We start from the raw sequence: 18,966 nt of genomic DNA, 5'->3' as shown, positions 1-18,966 counted from the left end.
TTTCTGCCAAAAAGCAAGCCTGATCTGGCAGATTGGTTTGACAATAAGGACTAGCTTTGCCAATCTGCAACCCTTAAGGTTTTGATGAAAATATAATGTTATGTTAATATAAAATGAAAGTATTAAAAATTTAGGCTGTTAGAATGGTATTAACAGTAGCAAGATTTTTACTTTTCTCAATACTTTTTGCATATGTAGAATTCAATGAAATTCCTCTAAGCAAAAGAAGAACACTTGTAATCATTTGACAAGTCATGGTAAATAAAGCCTCTTTCATATACCTTCCAAAACAGAAAGTGGATGACTTTAATAACCACATTACAGTCCTTTGGCGAGTCAAGTGGTTTCTAATTCTTTGCTTTCAACAAAATTGAAAGAGGACCTAATCGAGCTGATCATTAAAATTAATTTTTGATGACAGATCACTATGTAATCTTTGCCATAAAACTAGGAAGGCATTCAAGAAATTGAGTGACATTGTTATAACCAAACTACTTTCATTCTCATGTACTTTTTTATGTGAACAAGATTTCTCAGTGATTAAATCTATAGAAACAACAACAACAAAAAAAAACACCCAGAAATACAAATGAAATATAACCCTGTCTTATTTTTAAAAGTTAGCACTTACCCTTGGGTACATGAGCTAATTGAGTACAGGAGAAGAGAAAGCAGTATCCATCCCATCAAGGGATATACTTTTAGAAGCTTTGGGGTCTTTATGTAGTTTACATTTAATAATTTTTCTCAAAAAATATTAATAGACCTAATATTGTAATGATAATTCAAGCTATAAAAATATGTAACAGAGCATTATGGTCACGGGGCATTTTAGAAATTAATTTTTCTCTCTGTATATATACATTTTTGTTACAGAGAAGATGAAGTATGATAGGATAGCCAATAAAAAGGACTTTCAAGCATAAATATTTTTTATATTAGGTTAAAAGTCTGCTGGGAAAAATAGATGGGAAATAAATTCAAAGGGCAAAAGAACAATATAAAATTTCTGTCCTTTAAGGAGGATCTTATTTAGTTATTTTGTCAGTGGATAAATGGTGGTAACAAATTACTGAGGTACTTAAAGTTTCCTGGGTAAGTTTATATGAGTAATATAAGAGTTTTATTTGAAAATGTCAGTATTTACAATATTCCAGAAATTTCATCCTTTGCAGCTACCTAAATTTATGATAAAAACATTTAGAAAACTTAAAAATGTATGTGTGGGGGTGGAAGGTAAGGGATATACATAGCTTTAAAAAATATTTTAGGGAGTATCTACTCAAAATTTTGAAAATCATTGACTTAGAGCAAATGTATAATAATATAGCTGTAATTTGTCATTATTTAATGCACTTTTCAAAGCCAAGTGACCTAAAACAATCCAATCTCCCTTGTTTTCAGTGTGTACTAAAAGAGATGGTATAACTGATAGGATAAATCTCACCTGTAGCAATATGGAGATATATATACATAAATTTACCTATATTGAGAAAAAATTGCACAACACTGGAAAACTCGTAGAAATATGGTTTTTATTTTTTTGTTTTTAACTGTTGGGGCCTTTAGCACACCTCCAAAGGATTCATTCAACTAATACTACAAATTTGAACTATGCACACCAGTAGATCTTCAAGACCTTGGTGTCCAAGAGTACAAGAGAATGCCAGTGTGTCTCTGTGGAAATCACCAAGTCACGCTATATATCCTTCCTTTACACGTCTGCCATTACAGTAGACAATTGCTGTTGGAGTTTTTATTTTTAATTCTTTCCTTCCCACTTGAGCCAGCACTAATTGTGCTTCATCCTCCTACATGTGTGATCCACTCTTCAAGCACATACATTGTTGAAGAAGGACCACCATTCTTTGTGAGAACACCAAATTCTCCTTTATGGCACTTAGGAGTATATGGTGCCAATAGAGTTAATGTACTTCCCGAAGTGTCCTGGTTAAGCTCAGGAAATAACTGACTCAAGTATGTAAATCTGGCCAAATAACTGTTAATTATTTGCAGTGCTTCTTCTAAGTATTTGTAAGAATCTTAAAGCTAAGTAAAACTTGCCTTTATCTCTTTGTAAAGCCAGAACTTGCTGTTTCAAAACCAAAGATCAGGCTAGGTTCATTTTTGGTTTTGCCAAGGCTATGAGCCTCTCATTGAAGTTGCCTGAAAGGTTCAGTCAAATTGGCTTTACACCAAATAAAACGCAGTGTGCTCTGTACAGTTTTGACCCAGAATCAGGTGAATCTCAGCAGTTTTGGCTGAGCTACATTGTAAAATTTTGGATTTGTTCGAACTTGACACTTCCTGGGAACCCATTCAAACTGAAACCGGAAAAAGTTTTTGCACAAACCCTGTCCTAGCCCGTTCTGCCAAGTTTCCCACTGCTCTAATGTTAGTCTACCTTCTGTATATTCGCATTGAGGGCAAACGGAAATATCCTCATGAATCTCTCATGAGGGATCTTGGTTGAAACAATCTAGACATTCTCCTTTCACCACCTTGTCCTGAAACACAGAGCCTGTTTTCTACATTCGTCAGTATTGAAATATGTATGTTTTCCAATAATGGGGCATCTTCAAAGGGTTAAATTTCTAAAACATGACTGTATTTAAGGTCAAGCAAAGAAAATGCTATTCAGACAAATAAGCTGTGTGTTCAGAGTTGCAACCTTGTGGCAAAAGGTGATGACCAATTTAAAAATGTAAGACTTCCTTCAGCCTGCAAAAATGGTTTCTTACAGCCCTGTCAGGTTTCTCATAAATACGGTGACATAGGGAAAATGTCATTGAGAAATTATATAATGAATACAGCTTCACCAGCAGATGGATTTGATATTATCGAATTGCTCAGTGTTTGGAGGCCAGACTGATGGCTTCATATTTGATGCTGATAGGTAGTCATACCGCCCATCTCACTGCCTTGCTAGACAGGGTGTTTCATAGCCCTGCTCTAACTACTATCAATAACATAGTGCATTCTCTCCATAAGAAACTCTTGCTTTATACTGTGAAGATAATACTAGAGTATATTACAAAACTCAATAGAAGTATCTTTCTGAAAAAAATATAATACATAGAAGGAATACTTCCTGTTTTCTAGAAGAGAACATATGGGGGTGAAATCTCAGAACAATAGTGTATTAAGTCTTTTTTTTAAGATCCTAACTTAACCATAAAACAAAATATTGGTATTATACCCTTAATATATGCTTGGTGGGAATAGTGTGTTACATTTTTGAAGTAGCCTTTAAATAGAAAGCTAGCTGATTTGGGGTATTTTCATTTTGTGTATCTAGTTTTAACCAGTTTTAAGTTTCAGCTGAAAATTATTACATGCCTGGTTTAAATGATGGTGATATGGTAAAAATAGCATCTGATTCAGAGAAAAGCTAGGTTCTGGTCATATATCTACCATGGCCAGACACATGATTCTGAACAAGTTGTTTCATCTCTCTAAATTTCAGTTTCCTAAAAATAAATAAATAAATAAATTTCAGTTTTCTTATTTTTTTAATGATTGGGCTGGGCTAGGTGATATGCGAAAGGTCCCGTCCTTAGTAGGCTCTGGTCTAGTCTAGGAGGAATTAAAAATCTGGTCTTCAAAATTATTTTTATCAAAATTATCAAAATTATCAAAAAAAACTTACCAATAGTTGCTATCAAATAATGTACCTGATTTACTCACATAATATTATATAACAGATACTTGTTGAATCTCTACCATGTTTATACCTCTCAGTGTGCAGCAAGTTAGGTCCCAACTGTCCTGAATCCCACATTTTAGGTAACATTACAACTGGAAGGAGTCTTAAAGATCCTTTTCAGAACCTTTTCCCTACAGACAAGCAGTCAGGAGACCAAAGAAGTTTATGAATTGCCAAGTGTGATAAAACCAGGGCTAGAATTCAAGTGTCCTGATGAGTGACACTGTGTTCTTTCCATTCCACATACTCTTGTGATTGGTAAGAGTAATGAAGACATGAGTAAAGAACACTTTATAAGTGTCTGGTGAATGTGCACAATGAAGAGGAAGGAAATCAACAGCCAGATCCTGTATTTACCTTGAGTAGGGCAAGAAGGGTGGACTTATAAAAAGGACATTGACATTAATGGGCCATATGTAGGATTGTCAAAATATGCCCTCAATATATTGGTAAAGTTTTATAAAGCAACTTTGGAATAATTTTCTTCTTTTTGAATTTTGAAGAAAAGAGTTGCCGTGCCCCTAGGTTGCATTACTAGTTCTGTCTTGAGCTTGCTCAGTGATATTAAATGCCTCAGTTGATCTGTTTTACTTTCTGCATCTGCATACCAACCTAATTCTACTTACACAAGTGTTTATAAAGTTTGTTTAGGGCTTTTAATAAACTTTGATCTCAGATGAAAGGCTGGAGAGAGCATAAATTGTCACTATTAGCACTATTAATATAAATATCCAAAGTGGTCTTACATTAATTATTTAACATTAGTGAATGATTTCAACCTATCATTGCCCCCAATTACATTATATTTGAACATCAAACAGTAAAAGGCCAAACCATCAAAATAGCCCTTCCCTCATTATTCTCTTCAGGCTCTGTTCCTAATTATTTTGCATAGCTGTATTACATAAATGGTTTTCTGGAGCTTATTTAGTGTTTTCACTGTCATCTCACTATTTACCTATCCACAGCAAAGGCCACTGAAACACATCCTTGACTTGTTTCATTGTCATCAGATATTAACCAGACTGTCTAAAACACATTAAGTATAGATTCACTGACAAAACATCTTGAGTCTCTGAAGTACTCCCTTTACATTTTCAGAAAACTTCCTATTTTCATCATTTGTATTTCTCTATCATTTCTAACTCAAAACTTGTTTTGCTCTATGATACCTCAAGGCTCCTCATGGTTTAAACTAAAACATGGGTTTAGTCTTGGAGAAGAGTGTATTTGGTCACAGTTGAGTGAGAGGGAAAGGCAAAAGGCAGGTGACCTCTGAATTTCTGAGAGAATGATTAGAATTTGATGGACTGGGAGTTAGAAGATCTGGTTGTGAGCCCTGGCTCTTTTACGGTGGCAACTCATTTAACTTCTCTGAGCCTAATTTTTCTGTTATCGATAAAATGAGCTCAGTACTTTTCCTGTTTATCTCACAGTTTTGTGGAGAGGAACAAATGAGATAACGGAAGGGAAAGTCCTTTTCTAATTTTTAAAAATATTCCTCCTTTATGTGTATGTTACCTTCAGCAGTCACAGAAGCAGTGTATAGACTAGAAAGTTCAGGCTCATTAATCAGGACATTTGAATTTTGGTGTGAGTTTCACCACAAAAGTTATGTGTCTAGACACTCTATGTTATATGAAGTTTACCTACAAAATTTAATTCACTTGTTTCAGATGGTAGCTCTGAGACATACAGATTTACAGATCTTACTTAATAATCCTAGTAATTTTAGTTCAACCCCCAGATTTGGTTGACCTGTGGTATAGGACTCAGTCTTTTTTAAAGCTTCCCCAGATAAGTCTAATGTGCAGTTGTGATTGAGAAATCACTGATTTTGGCCATTGTCCACATGCCTTATGGTCCATCTCTTAGAGCCTGGTGCTACTTTGTCTTCATGCCTATTGGATTTAGTCCTATTCATTTCCACTGACTTAATTTCATGCCTTTTTGACCGAAAGTTTTATGTATTCTGTCTCCAATATTTCTTCTTTCTAGTCTACTAAAACAGTTAAACAGTTATAAGATTCTTTCTCAGACACTGTTTTCCTTAATTTTTCAAGAATCTTACTAAAATTTAAATTTGCTAGACTTAACTTCAAGGGCAAATTTACCCAGTCACGAATTTGCCAAATGGCTAATTCTCTGATTTTAACAAATTTTAACAAACTGGCCAGTTCATTAAAACAACACTTTTGGAAACTATATGAACAGTTACAAAACAAGTTGTTTTATACATCAATATGTTGGGAAAATTGGCTATTTAATCAAGTTACTTTTGGCAAAGTGACTAAGGTTATGTCGATTACCTGCCTTCCTCATTTCTTGTTTCTCCGTGTACTACTTTTGAGTTAATCCCCTTTGTAGCATCATGCTCTTTACCATTCAGTCACCTCCCCATTCAAAGTGTGGGCTGAGTGGGAAGCAAGTCTTCTCACAAGGCAGTGCTGTACATGTGTCGTGAACTGTCATCATCAGACACCCCCCCCCAACCCCCCAGGAAGGCTCCAGGGGAAGAGAAATTTGGCACTAAACAGATAAAGAGGATTCTGAGATGATAAAAGGTGGAGAGCTTTAAAAGGGTGATTTAATCTTTACTGTACCAATTGGACCCAGTCTTGGTTTTTCCATTCCTTTTGGTAAGTATTGATTTTTGTTGTTGTTTTTACTTTTATTCTTTTTCAAATATCTTCCAAAGAATAAAGAGAAATTTTCCTCATATTTCAAAGAGAAAAAATTGATTCTGTCTTGCAAATACCACATGGGTCTATTGTACCATGTTATAAATCTAAGATACATAATGGATCTTGGTGAGCTTATTTTCTCAAAACATTTTCCTGTTTCACCATCCTAGGAATTATTTTATTGTTATTCATCAATTGTTTCCAACTATGCTAGAAAAAACTAAAATAGTATGAAAGGGGAAGAATAATGAAATCATACAGAAGGATTTGCAATAAGTGGACTAAATCATTACTATTACATAATATTTCAGTTTTCTTACTGTGTTTTCCAAAGTCTATCAAGAAATGAAGAGATTTTACCTTACCTGCACTTTACCAGGTTATCCTGACACACTTTGATGGATGCTGGAAGAAGACACAAGACAAAAGACTATTACTCACAGCACAGCAGGCCCCATGAGCTACCTACATGTTTGCATCTTCCCTTTGCTTCTCAAGTCTCATAGGGGCAGTGGACATGGGTGTAGATTATTGTTGCACACAAAGTGAATTTGTGTTATAGTGAGGAACCCTGAGGTTGTGCAACCCCAGTCTTATAAAGAGAGCTACAAGAACTCTTACCTTTGTACTAGGGGGAGATACTATCTCTATTTGCTATACAAACATCCTTGAAAAGCTATTCTGAGATAAAAGCTATCACAAGCCATGTTAGCAGTGCCATGGAGAAGTACCTCCCAAGTTGTTGTATTACCTTTCAAGAAGAAGCTTTGTAGTGTTTTCCTTTTTTTTTTAAAGATTTATTTATTTATTCATTCATAGAGACAGAGAGAGAGAGAGAGAGGCAGAGACACAGGCAGAGGGAGAAGCAGGCTCTATGCAGGGAGCCCAACGCAGGACTCCATCCCAGGTCTTCCAGGATCAGGCCCTGGGCTGAAGGCAGCGCTAAACCGCTGAGCCACCCAGGCTGCCCTGTAGTGTTTTTCATTAGTATTATTACTTTTATTGAACAGTGGTTGAGAATTCTGAATTTCTCATTTTCTCCCATAATGACAAAGAGAAGGAAACTGACAGAGGAAGACATTTCACAGTTATGATATATCAGAAGGCAAATATAAAGAGATAGACAGCAGCACTCTAGAAACTAATGATGATGGTGAAATTGATTGTATAAGCAGAGTCAGATTATGAGTCTTCAAATGATACTATCCTAGATGATTTTTGCAAACTGAAGAATATATGAATAAACAATAAATCTCTAAGGAGTAAAAGGAAATAGGATACTCTCATCAAGTTAGTTATTCAACAAGAAGGAGTTCTCCTTGCAGTAATTTGCAGCAAGAACCTGGACCAGCCCATTTTGCTAAAGAAATGTAGTCAGTACTCTTTCAACTTCTATTATGTTAATTCACCAAAATTTATTTGATATGGTTCATAAGTGGGCAAATGCAGGTTGTACAGAAATGTGATTAGAAGGAGAAGATGACAAAGGAAAATGACCATTCTAATTAATGCTTATAAATCTAGAAAATGAAAAAAATTACAGTTATATAGTGAAAAGATAGCTTTATCAATTTAAAAAAGTTAAGAGCTATCATATTTTTAGAAGTATTGGGTTTTGAAGATGCAAATGCAATAATGAGCCAGAAGTAATGATAAACTAGGACTCATTAGAAATACATTTGAAATCTGAAATCAATATTTATAAGATGGGTATTTTCCAGAATTGTGAATGATAGTTCATCAGTAGTCAGTTGCATTCATACCTTTAAAACTAGGGAATATGTAAGATGCTTAAATTCTTACTAAGTATCTAATAAAGTTATTCTTTACTGTCGTTCTCTAAATTATTTATCATAAAACTAATTTTTTTTAAACTTCACCCACTGGACAAGAGTAAATAGTGATGACTAATTTTTCTGATATACTAAAGATTAAGCAGAAATATATTATTGTCTTCAGGATCTGGGAGCAAAGTGCCATTCCTTCCTTTTTGTTTGGTTGGTTGTTTTTGTTACAAATCAATTTCCTATGGTTCCCATGCAAATTGCAACTGACTTCAAATGACATTATAGTAAATTTGATAGACCCAGATGTTTACATCTCCAGAAACTTCCTTTAAATCATTGGATTCTCTCTAAGAGAACTAGAGAAACAGCATATTTATATTTAAATGCTCCACATGACTTTGTAGTATGTATCTATGTCTGCACCTTTTAGAAATAATATAGAACAAACCTCTCACCTTTGGCCTCCAACTAAATCTGATGATGGGGGGCGGGGTACATAAAGGCAGTATAAAGCAATATAAGATACTTCAAATTTGGTCTTTCTGACTGGTACTTCTCAAGGGTATCCTGTCCTAATATATCCCAAGAAAATGTAGGAGGAGGAATCCTCAAAGAAAAAGTTGAATACTTTTCTCACATAATTTGATTTATTGTGGCAACTTCCTTATTTCAGAGTGTAACCCAGAACTCCTGGCATACCCATATTCACTGGAAAGCATATTAGATCCTAAACCGAAAATAAATTATCTTTCACGTTATCGTATTTTAAAAATACCATTGCATGTATACAGTTAACTGGATGGCTGAGAAGCAACTATAGCACCAATTTTAATAAGTATTTATTGAGTAGCTATCCTGTATTAACGCCATAGATCCAAAGAATAGTAAGGTTTGTCACCATACTTAAAATTTCCCAGTTTAATGGTGAAAAATTAAGTTAATATATATATTATATATGTATATTATATATACATATATGTATATATATTTCTATTGCCCTAATAATTTATTTTTACTCAGGAACCAAAGAATATACTTGAAATAAATCTGGGCAGCTTTAATAGAGTGAAGTCTGATGTACTAATGTTATAATTTGATTTGCACATAGTAAGTGCTTAGTAATTCTTATTGCATAAAGGGAAGACTGATGTTTCATCTAGTTTCTGTATGGTAAATGCTGTGAGATCTTGCCTAATTTCCAGAGTATCGCATGTTCTCTAAAATTTTTGTAACATACTTTAAATGTCCAAAGTCATGTGGTTTTGGCTACTTTTGATTTTTGTTTTTTTAAATGTGTCCAGTAGAGGCTGCAGAACTTGTTCTTTTTAGTTGAGCATATTAAAACGAAGTGGGGGGAGGGAGAGTAAGTTCAAAATTTCAAATTGTTTTGGCAAGACCAACTCCTTTTCATACTAACCACGAGGCCACAAAGCTTCATTGTTGTCCAGTTAAATGAATGCATGGCTTTCATTTGGGAAAAGGAAAAAAAAAAACTTTCTAGCAATTTAAATTTCAGGAAAACAATTGGTTGTGGCAAATGTCAGATGAATTTGCTCACCAAATCATATTGTCAGCTGTTTTATGCCCACCGGCTTTCATAGCCCATCTCTCTCAGCCCATGACAGAAAATGCAGAAACTGGCTGGCTTTAGTTAAAAAATAAATACTTTTGCTCACATATGCTCCATCTGTGCCCTCTTGCCCTTCTGTTCACCATTCAGGACATAGCTTTAACAGAGTATCATAAACATACTTAGTGTTCACCTTTAACTTTAGTTGCTTACGTGAGCTGTCTGCTAAAATGTATTGCTCTAACATCAGATTATTGGTATTTTGAACTAAGTATGGCCTGGCAGTTGGGGTGCCTTAAGAGATAGTTCAGTTGAATTTTCAATGGTTTTAAAATATTCTAGATAGTCTCTGCTTCTGTCTGCTTTGGCAACAGTCGGCCAGGGTAATGCTTTGTACAAGATCCAAAAGAGTGTTTCTAAGTGTTCAAAAAAGGATTAATTATGAAAGCAAACTTTAAAAGTATAGGCAAGGTTGATCTCAGTTATTTTTGAATTAAGTCTCAAAGCCACAATGATAAAAATAAAATACCTTGCCTGATTTCTATTTAGATCTGATCTGCCTGTCACCAGAAACTCATCCATATAGGGGATTAACTGTTCACATGCTCTTTCAAAATCCAAGTGCTATGTGTGGAGTAATGGAAAATGATTAATTTGTTTTGTCATTCTCTTTGAGAACACAGGACATCTCTTAAAAAGAAAATAACCCTTTATTTTGAGAACAGAGAAGATTAATTATACTCACCTCACCGAGGCGCTTTTAAGTAAATTAGCCTGGACCCTGCCTCAACCAGAACAATTATTATTCCTTATCAGTGTTCACGTCAGGACCCTCTGTTCCATGTTAAATACGAAAGAGGCAACTGTGATTGCCTGCGTTAGTGTGTCTTGAGGCCTTGGGACGAGGGCTTTGCAGTATTCAGGGAAATGATTAGCATTTCTCAGTATCTGCCCTGTGTCAGGTGTCCCCGTCATGGCCTAGCATGGCTAAGCCCCTGCCAGTTCATCCCCAGGAAGCAGGGTGTTCTCTGTATCACAGGCTTCCTGCTTCAGCTTATTAGGTCCTGAAGAGCATCTTATTTCTCATCTTCTTGTCTCTAACTCTTGTCTACACCTTTTAACTCAACTTAGAGTCCCTCATTTTTCTTCCAGTTCTGTTTTTTGTTATTTCTTTAATTTGGGGTCTGTTTAGAAACATTCTCTGCACCTCAAAAACAATTGCTTTTCAAATTCCACCTTTAAAAAATCTCTAGTGGATTTTTCTTCCCCACATTTCTGAGTTGTAATTGTGCCTTTCATAATTTTTGTGCTGAGGAGAGTGCTTTTTTTTGTTGTTGTTCTTCATAAAACTAAAGTCTATTGTGTGTGATGCTAAGTACTTGCCACTAGAAATATAGGGAAAAAACACAGTCTTGCCTTTAAGGCATTTGCTGTCTACTAAAAGAGACAAGCACAGAGGTAGAAAATGATTAGACACAAGACAGGAGACGTATGTGCATAGGAAGCACTGAGGATGGGCACCTAATCCAGACTTTAGGGGACCCTTTTCCAGAATAATAGCTAGGATCACCATTGTAACAATAGCTAGAGCTTCCTGAGTGCTCACTAGTGTCCCTCCATGCTCTAAGTACCTTACATGTGCTAATATATTTGGTAACATATGACAATAATTCTCCACTATGAGTAGTGCTATCATTCCTATTTATAAATGAGGAAACTGAGTCCCAGTGCAGAGAAATCTGGGAACTTTCCTAGAGACACATAGCTACAGGTGACTAAACTAGGATTTCAAGTCAGGCAGACCAGCTCAAGAGCCCATACGTTTAACTACCATGTTAGAGAAGGTAGTGACCATGCCAAGTCTTGCAGAAGGAGAATCAGTGTGCTAATTTAAGCAGTGTGTAGAGAACATTCAGACAGATGGGCTTCATGTGCAAAGTCATGATTGCACAGAAGCTTTTTGGAGAGAAGCAAAAATATGGAGTAATAGAACTGGAAGCTAATTAGCACTATTTAGATGAGGGAAGTATCTATGTATTTCTAAGGGCAGTTATAAAGTTAAAAAAAATTGAAAGCAATTCTTTGCTTTTGGAAGTATCTGTTCTAAAAAAAAATGATAAATATCTGGGTTTTTTGATGGGGCAAACACAAAAATGTCTTTCTTCCTGTTTTTCTTATGTAATCATTAGCCTTGCTTTCTGCTATAAAGGAGTGAAGGTTTTCCCATCCCACAGGTATTCCTGGGTATGGATTAACTCTGAAAATCCCATATATGATTTTCTCCTTATTTTATCTTTATAAAACCATTTTATATACTCTTTACAACATCTTAAGCCTAAAAACCAGATCCCACCCTAATCTGGAAAAGAAGTTAAAGGTACAGTGACTAAAGCTACAGCCAGAAAGTCCCTTTAGAGATTTTTAGATCCTACATTCCCATTTTCCTGATTAGGAAGCCAAAGCCCCACGGGTTAAATGATTTTCCCAGGTCATGCAACTGGTTACGACAAAGCTGAGATAGAACTTTGTATCTCCTGGTTTCTAATCAGTGTTTTTTTTAACTCTATTGTGCTGCCTCACTTCAGACAGAAGACTACAATGATAAAAATGTTATCTGATGCTTCTAAATAATATAAGAGGGGATCCCTGGGTGGCGCAGCGGTTTGGCGCCTGCCTTTGGCCCAGGGCGCGATCCTGGAGACCCGGGATCGAATCCCGCATCGGGCTCCCGGTGCATGGAGCCTGCTTCTCCCTCTGCCTGTGTCTCTGCCTCTCTCTCTCTCTCTCTGTGACTATCATAAATAAATAATAATAAAAAAAATTTTTTAAATAAATAAATAATATAAGATTTTAGAGAAATCTTTTTTTCCAACATTTTAGGACATTTTCAGATGCTTACAGTCAGAAAGTATGTTTTGGGGTAAATCAAGGGCTTTTGATATAGCACCAGTCACTTTCTAGGCATATGGTATATTCTCTCAGCAAATTTCTTATGGAGTTCTACCTACATGGTGCCCATAAAGTGGGTCTCAGAGTTTCTGCTGTTCAGCAGGACCCTAGCCTGGGAATGAGATGCCCAATTCGCCTTCTCACAGTTCTCCCCATGCTCTAGGAGTTCTCCTGCATGGGTGAGGAACTAGCAATCTGAAAACAACATCAAAGGGTTTTACTTTGAGCTGTAAATAAGAGCATATCACTTCTCTGCTCAAAGTCTTCAGAAGACCTTCGATCTCACTCCAAATTAAATATAAAAACTTTACTGTGGCAAAAAAAAGGCCCTCTTAAGATCTTGCCCCAAAGGCATCTTTGGCTTCATCTTGTTGTGTGCTTCCTCAGCTTACTCCGAAAGAACAGTGCCCAATATAGAGGAGGCACTCACTAAATGTTTGCAGGTTGAATAAATGGATGAAAACCTTTTCATCACTGAATAAGACTCATTCATTCATTTGTTTATTCATACATTCATTCAAGAAGTAGTTATTAAATACCACTTCTATAGAAGCACTGGGTGGAGTGCTGGGGGTATGGTGGTGAGGGAAGATAAATGTGCCCTACCCTTGTGATACTTATTTCCCAATGTCAATAAATAATCACACAATATTCTGGTGAGTGTTGTAAAGGCTCAGGGTGCAGTGGAGAGCTTGTTTGATGGAATCCGTAAAGGCAGGGGAGCCTTCCCTAAGGAAATGATAAAAGATAACAAAATTTAACCAGTTTACTTAAGATTTGTACATTTCATTGGGCATAAATTTTACATTTTAAAATTAAAAATCCAAGTGGAGCTAATATGCCTGCTGAAGTCTTTAGGGGAAAGTGTACTAATATATATAATTTACTTTGTAAGGCATCCAAAAAATGAGTTGGGTTGTTGGATATACATAGGGATGGATAGATGGATTAACATCATAAAGCAAATGTAATGAAATGTTAATAGCAGAATCTAGATGGTGAGTATGTAGGTGATCTCTGTAAATTTCTTTCAGATTTCCAGTATGCTCGAAAGTGCTCGTAATGTTGGGGGGAAAAATTTTAACCAGATAAGGAAACTGGAGGGAACATTCTCCACTGAGGGCACAGTATGTATAAAAGTAATTTATGTGCCATTAAACTCCAATTTCTTTTGTTTGTCAGATAATGTGTGTAGAACAGTAAATGTATTTCTAAATATTGGATATAGTTTTAATTAATTTTGCCTTGTTTCTGCATCAAACTCTGTAACTAATTTTATCAGTTATAAGTTTAGACTGTCACTGACCTCATCTTCTGCATTTGAGAATTACCAGAGTTGACAGTACCTCACAGAACCCGCCTTTTTTAAATACCTGCTGTTTGGAAAGTATCTGACCACCTTCAGTGCACTTTCACATTCACTCTCTTACTTGATAATAACAGCTACCCTGTGGGTATGAGACAATAAAGACCATCAGTATTTATTCCCATTTTGCAAAATAAAAGACTGAAGCTTGGAAGGGCAGGGGAAAATAATATTCCCCAAACCACAAAATACAAGTAACGTTGCTGAAACTGTGGATATCCACAGGTCAGGTATGCTGATTTCTGGTTCAGCATGCCTTACACCTCCCCACTGTTCATCTGCCAGGATAAAATACACGTCTGGGACCAGTAAATCAAAAGTATGGTTTCTTTACCTGCCACAATAGCAGAAATTGCTAAACTCCATCTCTTCCAGGAAGTCTTTGCATATTTTGTTTGTCCCTTGTTAACATGCAGTCACATCTTGGAGGCAAACGTTCTTAAAATTCTTTGCCTTGGTACTAAATTTTATTTTCAATTTTAAGAAATAAAGTGATTTCACAGAAATTAGATGTGGATGTCAAGACCCACCTGCCTGTTGACCAGTTAGTTGTAAGGGCATACAGAGAACAGTAAACTAGGCCTCACTTTTTTTCATGTTTTTCCGCCCCCCCCTCACATCAGGGAGCAGCAAGAAAAAAATGTAAAGGGAATCTCAAGAGGAAGAGTTATCTTTGCTTATTCCTTCTATCTTCCTTTCCCCTTCAACTCATTCTTGGTATTATTGAAACACTCCTCCAAGTAATCTAAAAATAAGATCATGAATTGACTATGACTTATGATTTGGTTATGTCTAAAAAAAGTGGTAATCTGGAATGGCAAATTCTGTATGTTTCATAAAGTTCTTCACTTAAAAATTATTGTGAATGAGAATTGGTAAAGGTCTAGAAAGCTTTCTTTATTCAAGTTTTTCAATGAAGATGCGCCACCTGTTCTCAAATTTTATAGATGCATGCTTTTTTAAAGGAAATCTAATTTGAGTAGAATGGTGTTATATGAAGACAGAATTTGTTGTTGACAGTTCTTCTGGATTTTAGCTCAGATATAGTCACTGATGTCATCTGGCCATGTGAACTGGTAGTTTTATGTAACAAGCCTTATTTACCTTCATACTTCAAGAGACACATAAATACATTTACCTAAGTGGGTATCTGATTTGTAGAACTCTCTTAAAGTACACAATTTAGAAATGGAGGACTCCTCTGATATTCTGAGAAATCCCCACACCTCTGAGCACTGAGACCCTTTGAAGGATGTACATGAACAATATTACTTGCTGGCCTATTCTCTGCTACTGTTCCGTTTTGGTTTCAATAAGTGCCTGATACAGTTTGGATGAAAAGAGGGCCCTATGAAGCCGATACAGCTGTGCTGGATAGAGTCCCCACACGTAAAAAGGCAGACAGTCTATCCTTTTTATGATTTCACCCTTCCTCCCCTTGAAATTTGTTTACTCAGGTCCTCTTACCACCTTTCAGCCATTTGTCAAGAAAGTTTTGCAGTGGATCTCTTTCCAAATGAAATAGAATTGCATTTTTGAACCCAAATAAACTGCTTCATAACCTTGTTTATTTAACATCTGTATAGTGCCAAAAATGCACACACTTATTTTTAAAATAAAAATATAGCATCTCCTTTATTTATCATCTAAACCTGAAAACATATGATTTCAATAGCACTCTAAGAAAATGGTAGTTGTTATATGCTCAGAATAAAATAAACACGTGCATTTTTACAAAGAGAAGTATATCTACCAAATTTTAACCCACGGTTAAATCTGTTCCTTTAAGCTTTCTCTACAGGAGACTGGAAACTAACAACTGCAGTGAAGTCCCTTTCTAGTTCCTAATTGCTGCTACTTATGTTGTCATACTACATTCATTATTCAGTTTCCCTGTAGTCTGAAACAGAGTAACAACCAAGGGAAAATATACTGTTGACCGGTACAAACTGCTCAACTACATGGTAGTTTGGTGTGTGTTGAAGATTTTGGAATAGTAAAATTGCCAGCTTAATTCTTTGCTTTCTTCAACAGATTGACAGCCAAACCTGCCTGTAGGTGCAAAAGCCATACATAGAGCCTAATGGACAGGATTTCTGAATTTCACTGTTGTTTCTACTGCTCGATCTTGCCTTCATCTAGAGAAAATAAATGAAACCTCAAACTTTCACTTCTCTTTTTTTTTGAGCCAAGATTCGGTGGGTCAATCAGAGAGTGGTAACTCTGCCTTTGTCTTTCCTCAGCCAACATTTATCAAAGCACCTCTTGTGGCCAGATAGCTATACTATCACAGAATGTTACAAAAAAGAAAAGGGTGTGTTAGTTTCATAAGACTGAATCTCATACTTAACTTCCTCAAATCAAAAGAAGGAAAATCCTGAGCCCTTTTGTGCTTGTGTGTGCTTGGATGCACAGACCCTTCAGCACTGGCAAAGTGAAATTCTTCTTGCATTCATCTTGAAACTTCTCTTCCATAAATAAGCCCATTGGGGACATATCCCCAAAGTTCTAGATGCCAAAAGTTGATAGCTAGAGAGGGATTAGGAATTTACATAAAACAATTCTGGTGATTTACCATTAAAGTATTTATATAATAAAAAACTGTTGGGGCTCTGGGTGCCTCAGTTGGTTAAGCATCTGCCTTCAGCTCAAGTCATGATCTCGGGGTCCTCGGATTGAGCCCCACATCAAGCTCCCTGCTCAGTGGGGATCTGCTTCTCCCTCAACCCCCCCTGCTCATCCTTTCTCTCTCTCTCTCTCTCTCTCAAATAAGTGAAATCTTTAATAATAATAAAAAAAAGAACACTGACATTTCTGCATCTTAACTGCTTGGATTCATATCCCAGTTTTGCTACCACATGACTGACGAGATTTATTTACACTTTGATTCTCATTTACTTCATCTGTATAATGGGAATAACAGATCTATCTATGTCATATGATGGTATAAGGATTAAGAAGTATATTCAAAATTGAGTTACAATTTTTGTGGTTCAGTCCTTCATTGTGCTGCTAAACAGAATTAGAAGTAATTGATCATTTGCTTTGTCACTGCTCTTAGTTCAGTGGAGGTTCAGTCCTTAAGCCTCTGAGATAAACTAGGTATTCACAATGTATTGGTTCTTTATTAAAGGGATTCTTAATTGTGAATTTTTCTTTATTTTCAATTTTCATATAAAATTTAGTATCTTGTAATATTTTCAAAAGAGAAATCGTGTTTAAACTCTTTTGTGAATGTCTCATTTAGTTCTACAAAATTGACCTAAGGAAATTAAAGACAGGTTAAGCACCTGTCATTTGCTGGTGCCATTACTAAATAAACTGGAGAAATTATTCCCTTAATTCTAACAGTGGGGACTTGTCTGTGCCCTGTAAAGCATTAAACTATGTAAGGTAGAAACAATTAACTGACTTAAAAAAATAAAAAAAGTTTCCCTGACTCTGCATGAGGTATTTTGCCCTAGGAACTAACATGTTATATTGGTCCTTATGGCATTTAAAAATAACAAGTTCCTTATTTAGATTATTCATCTGCTAATGGTTCCATTTTTCTAGCACTTTCATTTTTGGGGGAAAAGTGAACTTGAAGTGACATGTAATGTGACCAGACTCTAATCATAGAACCTCAGACAATCTCATGTTATAAAAAAAAAAAAAAAAAAAAGTGTGAATGTGCATACTCTTAAGTCTATATGCTAAAGTGGTGGGTTTAAGCACATTCACATGCATAGAGAAAGAGACAGCAACAGAAAATAAATATACTCCCTCAAATATCACTTAATCATGAAATTATGAGACATAAGATGCCTGCAGTCCTGGACTCATTTTCTTTATTATTTCATCTTATTGTTGCAGATGCCTTAGAAATCTCAGCATCTGTATATGTAATTTCTTTAAAATAAGTGCAATTAATTTTTTCTTTGTATAATTCTTACATCTTTTGCATATGTAAATTTCTCCTCCCAGTAAAAGTTCCTAAAGAACAGGAAGTATGCCATCTCTGTCTTGCAGAGTTTTCTGTGATATGTAGATATATATTTGATGTTACCTGGTTGACAAGGCTGTAAGGATGAAGGGAAAGGCTTGTGTACCAAAATTATTTCTGATATTGAGGAAGATACTTAAAAACAACACATAAAAGAAGTATAAAGTAAGCCAAACTAAAATGGATGATGAAAAACTTTAAAGATATTGATGAAGATCTAGGGGAAGGGGGAGGAGAGTAGAAAAATAACTGTACTTAAGAAAGTAGGAGCCAAAGACTTTTTTAAGATTCACTCAAAAATATATATATAGCCATTTCGAATATGCATCCAAAAACTATCAAATAGTCAAAATAAACTAGTATGTGAAAATATGCAAGAAAAAAATGTCTTCATGCAGTCACCTGGTTGATTTAAAAATTTAAACAAAAATATTTGCATAACATGCCCAATTTTATAGTAGGGAAAGAAATCATTTGCTTATTTTAAGAACAAAACAAGTTTAACATACTTCTCCCCAGTTCAGAGGGTCACTTCTGAATGTGAAAATTTATGGGATTAAAGAAAGGGAAATAAAGTTTCCAAACTACAAGTCTATTGGAATCATTGTTTTTGAAGATTTTTTTTTTTTGATGCAAAAAATTTTGTTTTAAAATCACCATGGCATGGATTTGTATTTCGTTGTTAAAAAGCCAGTACAATTCTTGAGGAAATCTATTAATTTTACTGTTGAAATGAATATAGCACATATGGTGGCTAAAACTACTTGCTGTCCTAAACCTACATGTTGGGGCCTATACTAAGAGACATGTCATTTTAGTGAATCTTTCCTACACATGAAAAAATTAAATGAAGCCATTTAAAATGCATGGGCATTTAAGTGAGCACATGCAGGGAAAAAGAAAAAAAAAAAAAACAGAA

At 35.5% G+C, this 18,966-nt stretch overlaps 1 protein-coding gene across 11 annotated transcripts in view; it reads left to right on the top strand.

Moving 5' to 3' along the window:
- Positions 1-18,966, top strand: part of CEP128 (centrosomal protein 128) — a 489,572-nt gene that overhangs the window by 445,086 nt on the left and 25,520 nt on the right. For 2 of the 11 annotated variants that reach the window (XM_072762159.1, XM_072762160.1), the window contains exon 22: positions 13,731-13,823. The exons of the other annotated variants lie outside the window; for them this stretch is intronic. In XM_072762159.1, coding sequence (XP_072618260.1) covers positions 13,731-13,823 — 93 coding nt within the window. The remainder of the gene's footprint in view (positions 1-13,730; positions 13,824-18,966) is intronic. 11 annotated transcript variants of the gene reach the window in all.

The sequence above is a fragment of the Vulpes vulpes genome, chromosome 6, assembly GCF_048418805.1.
Source record: "Vulpes vulpes isolate BD-2025 chromosome 6, VulVul3, whole genome shotgun sequence".
Classification (NCBI taxonomy): domain Eukaryota; kingdom Metazoa; phylum Chordata; class Mammalia; order Carnivora; family Canidae; genus Vulpes; species Vulpes vulpes.
The sequence above is the reverse complement of the archived record's forward strand: the minus strand, read 5'-3'. Positions and strand labels throughout refer to the sequence as shown.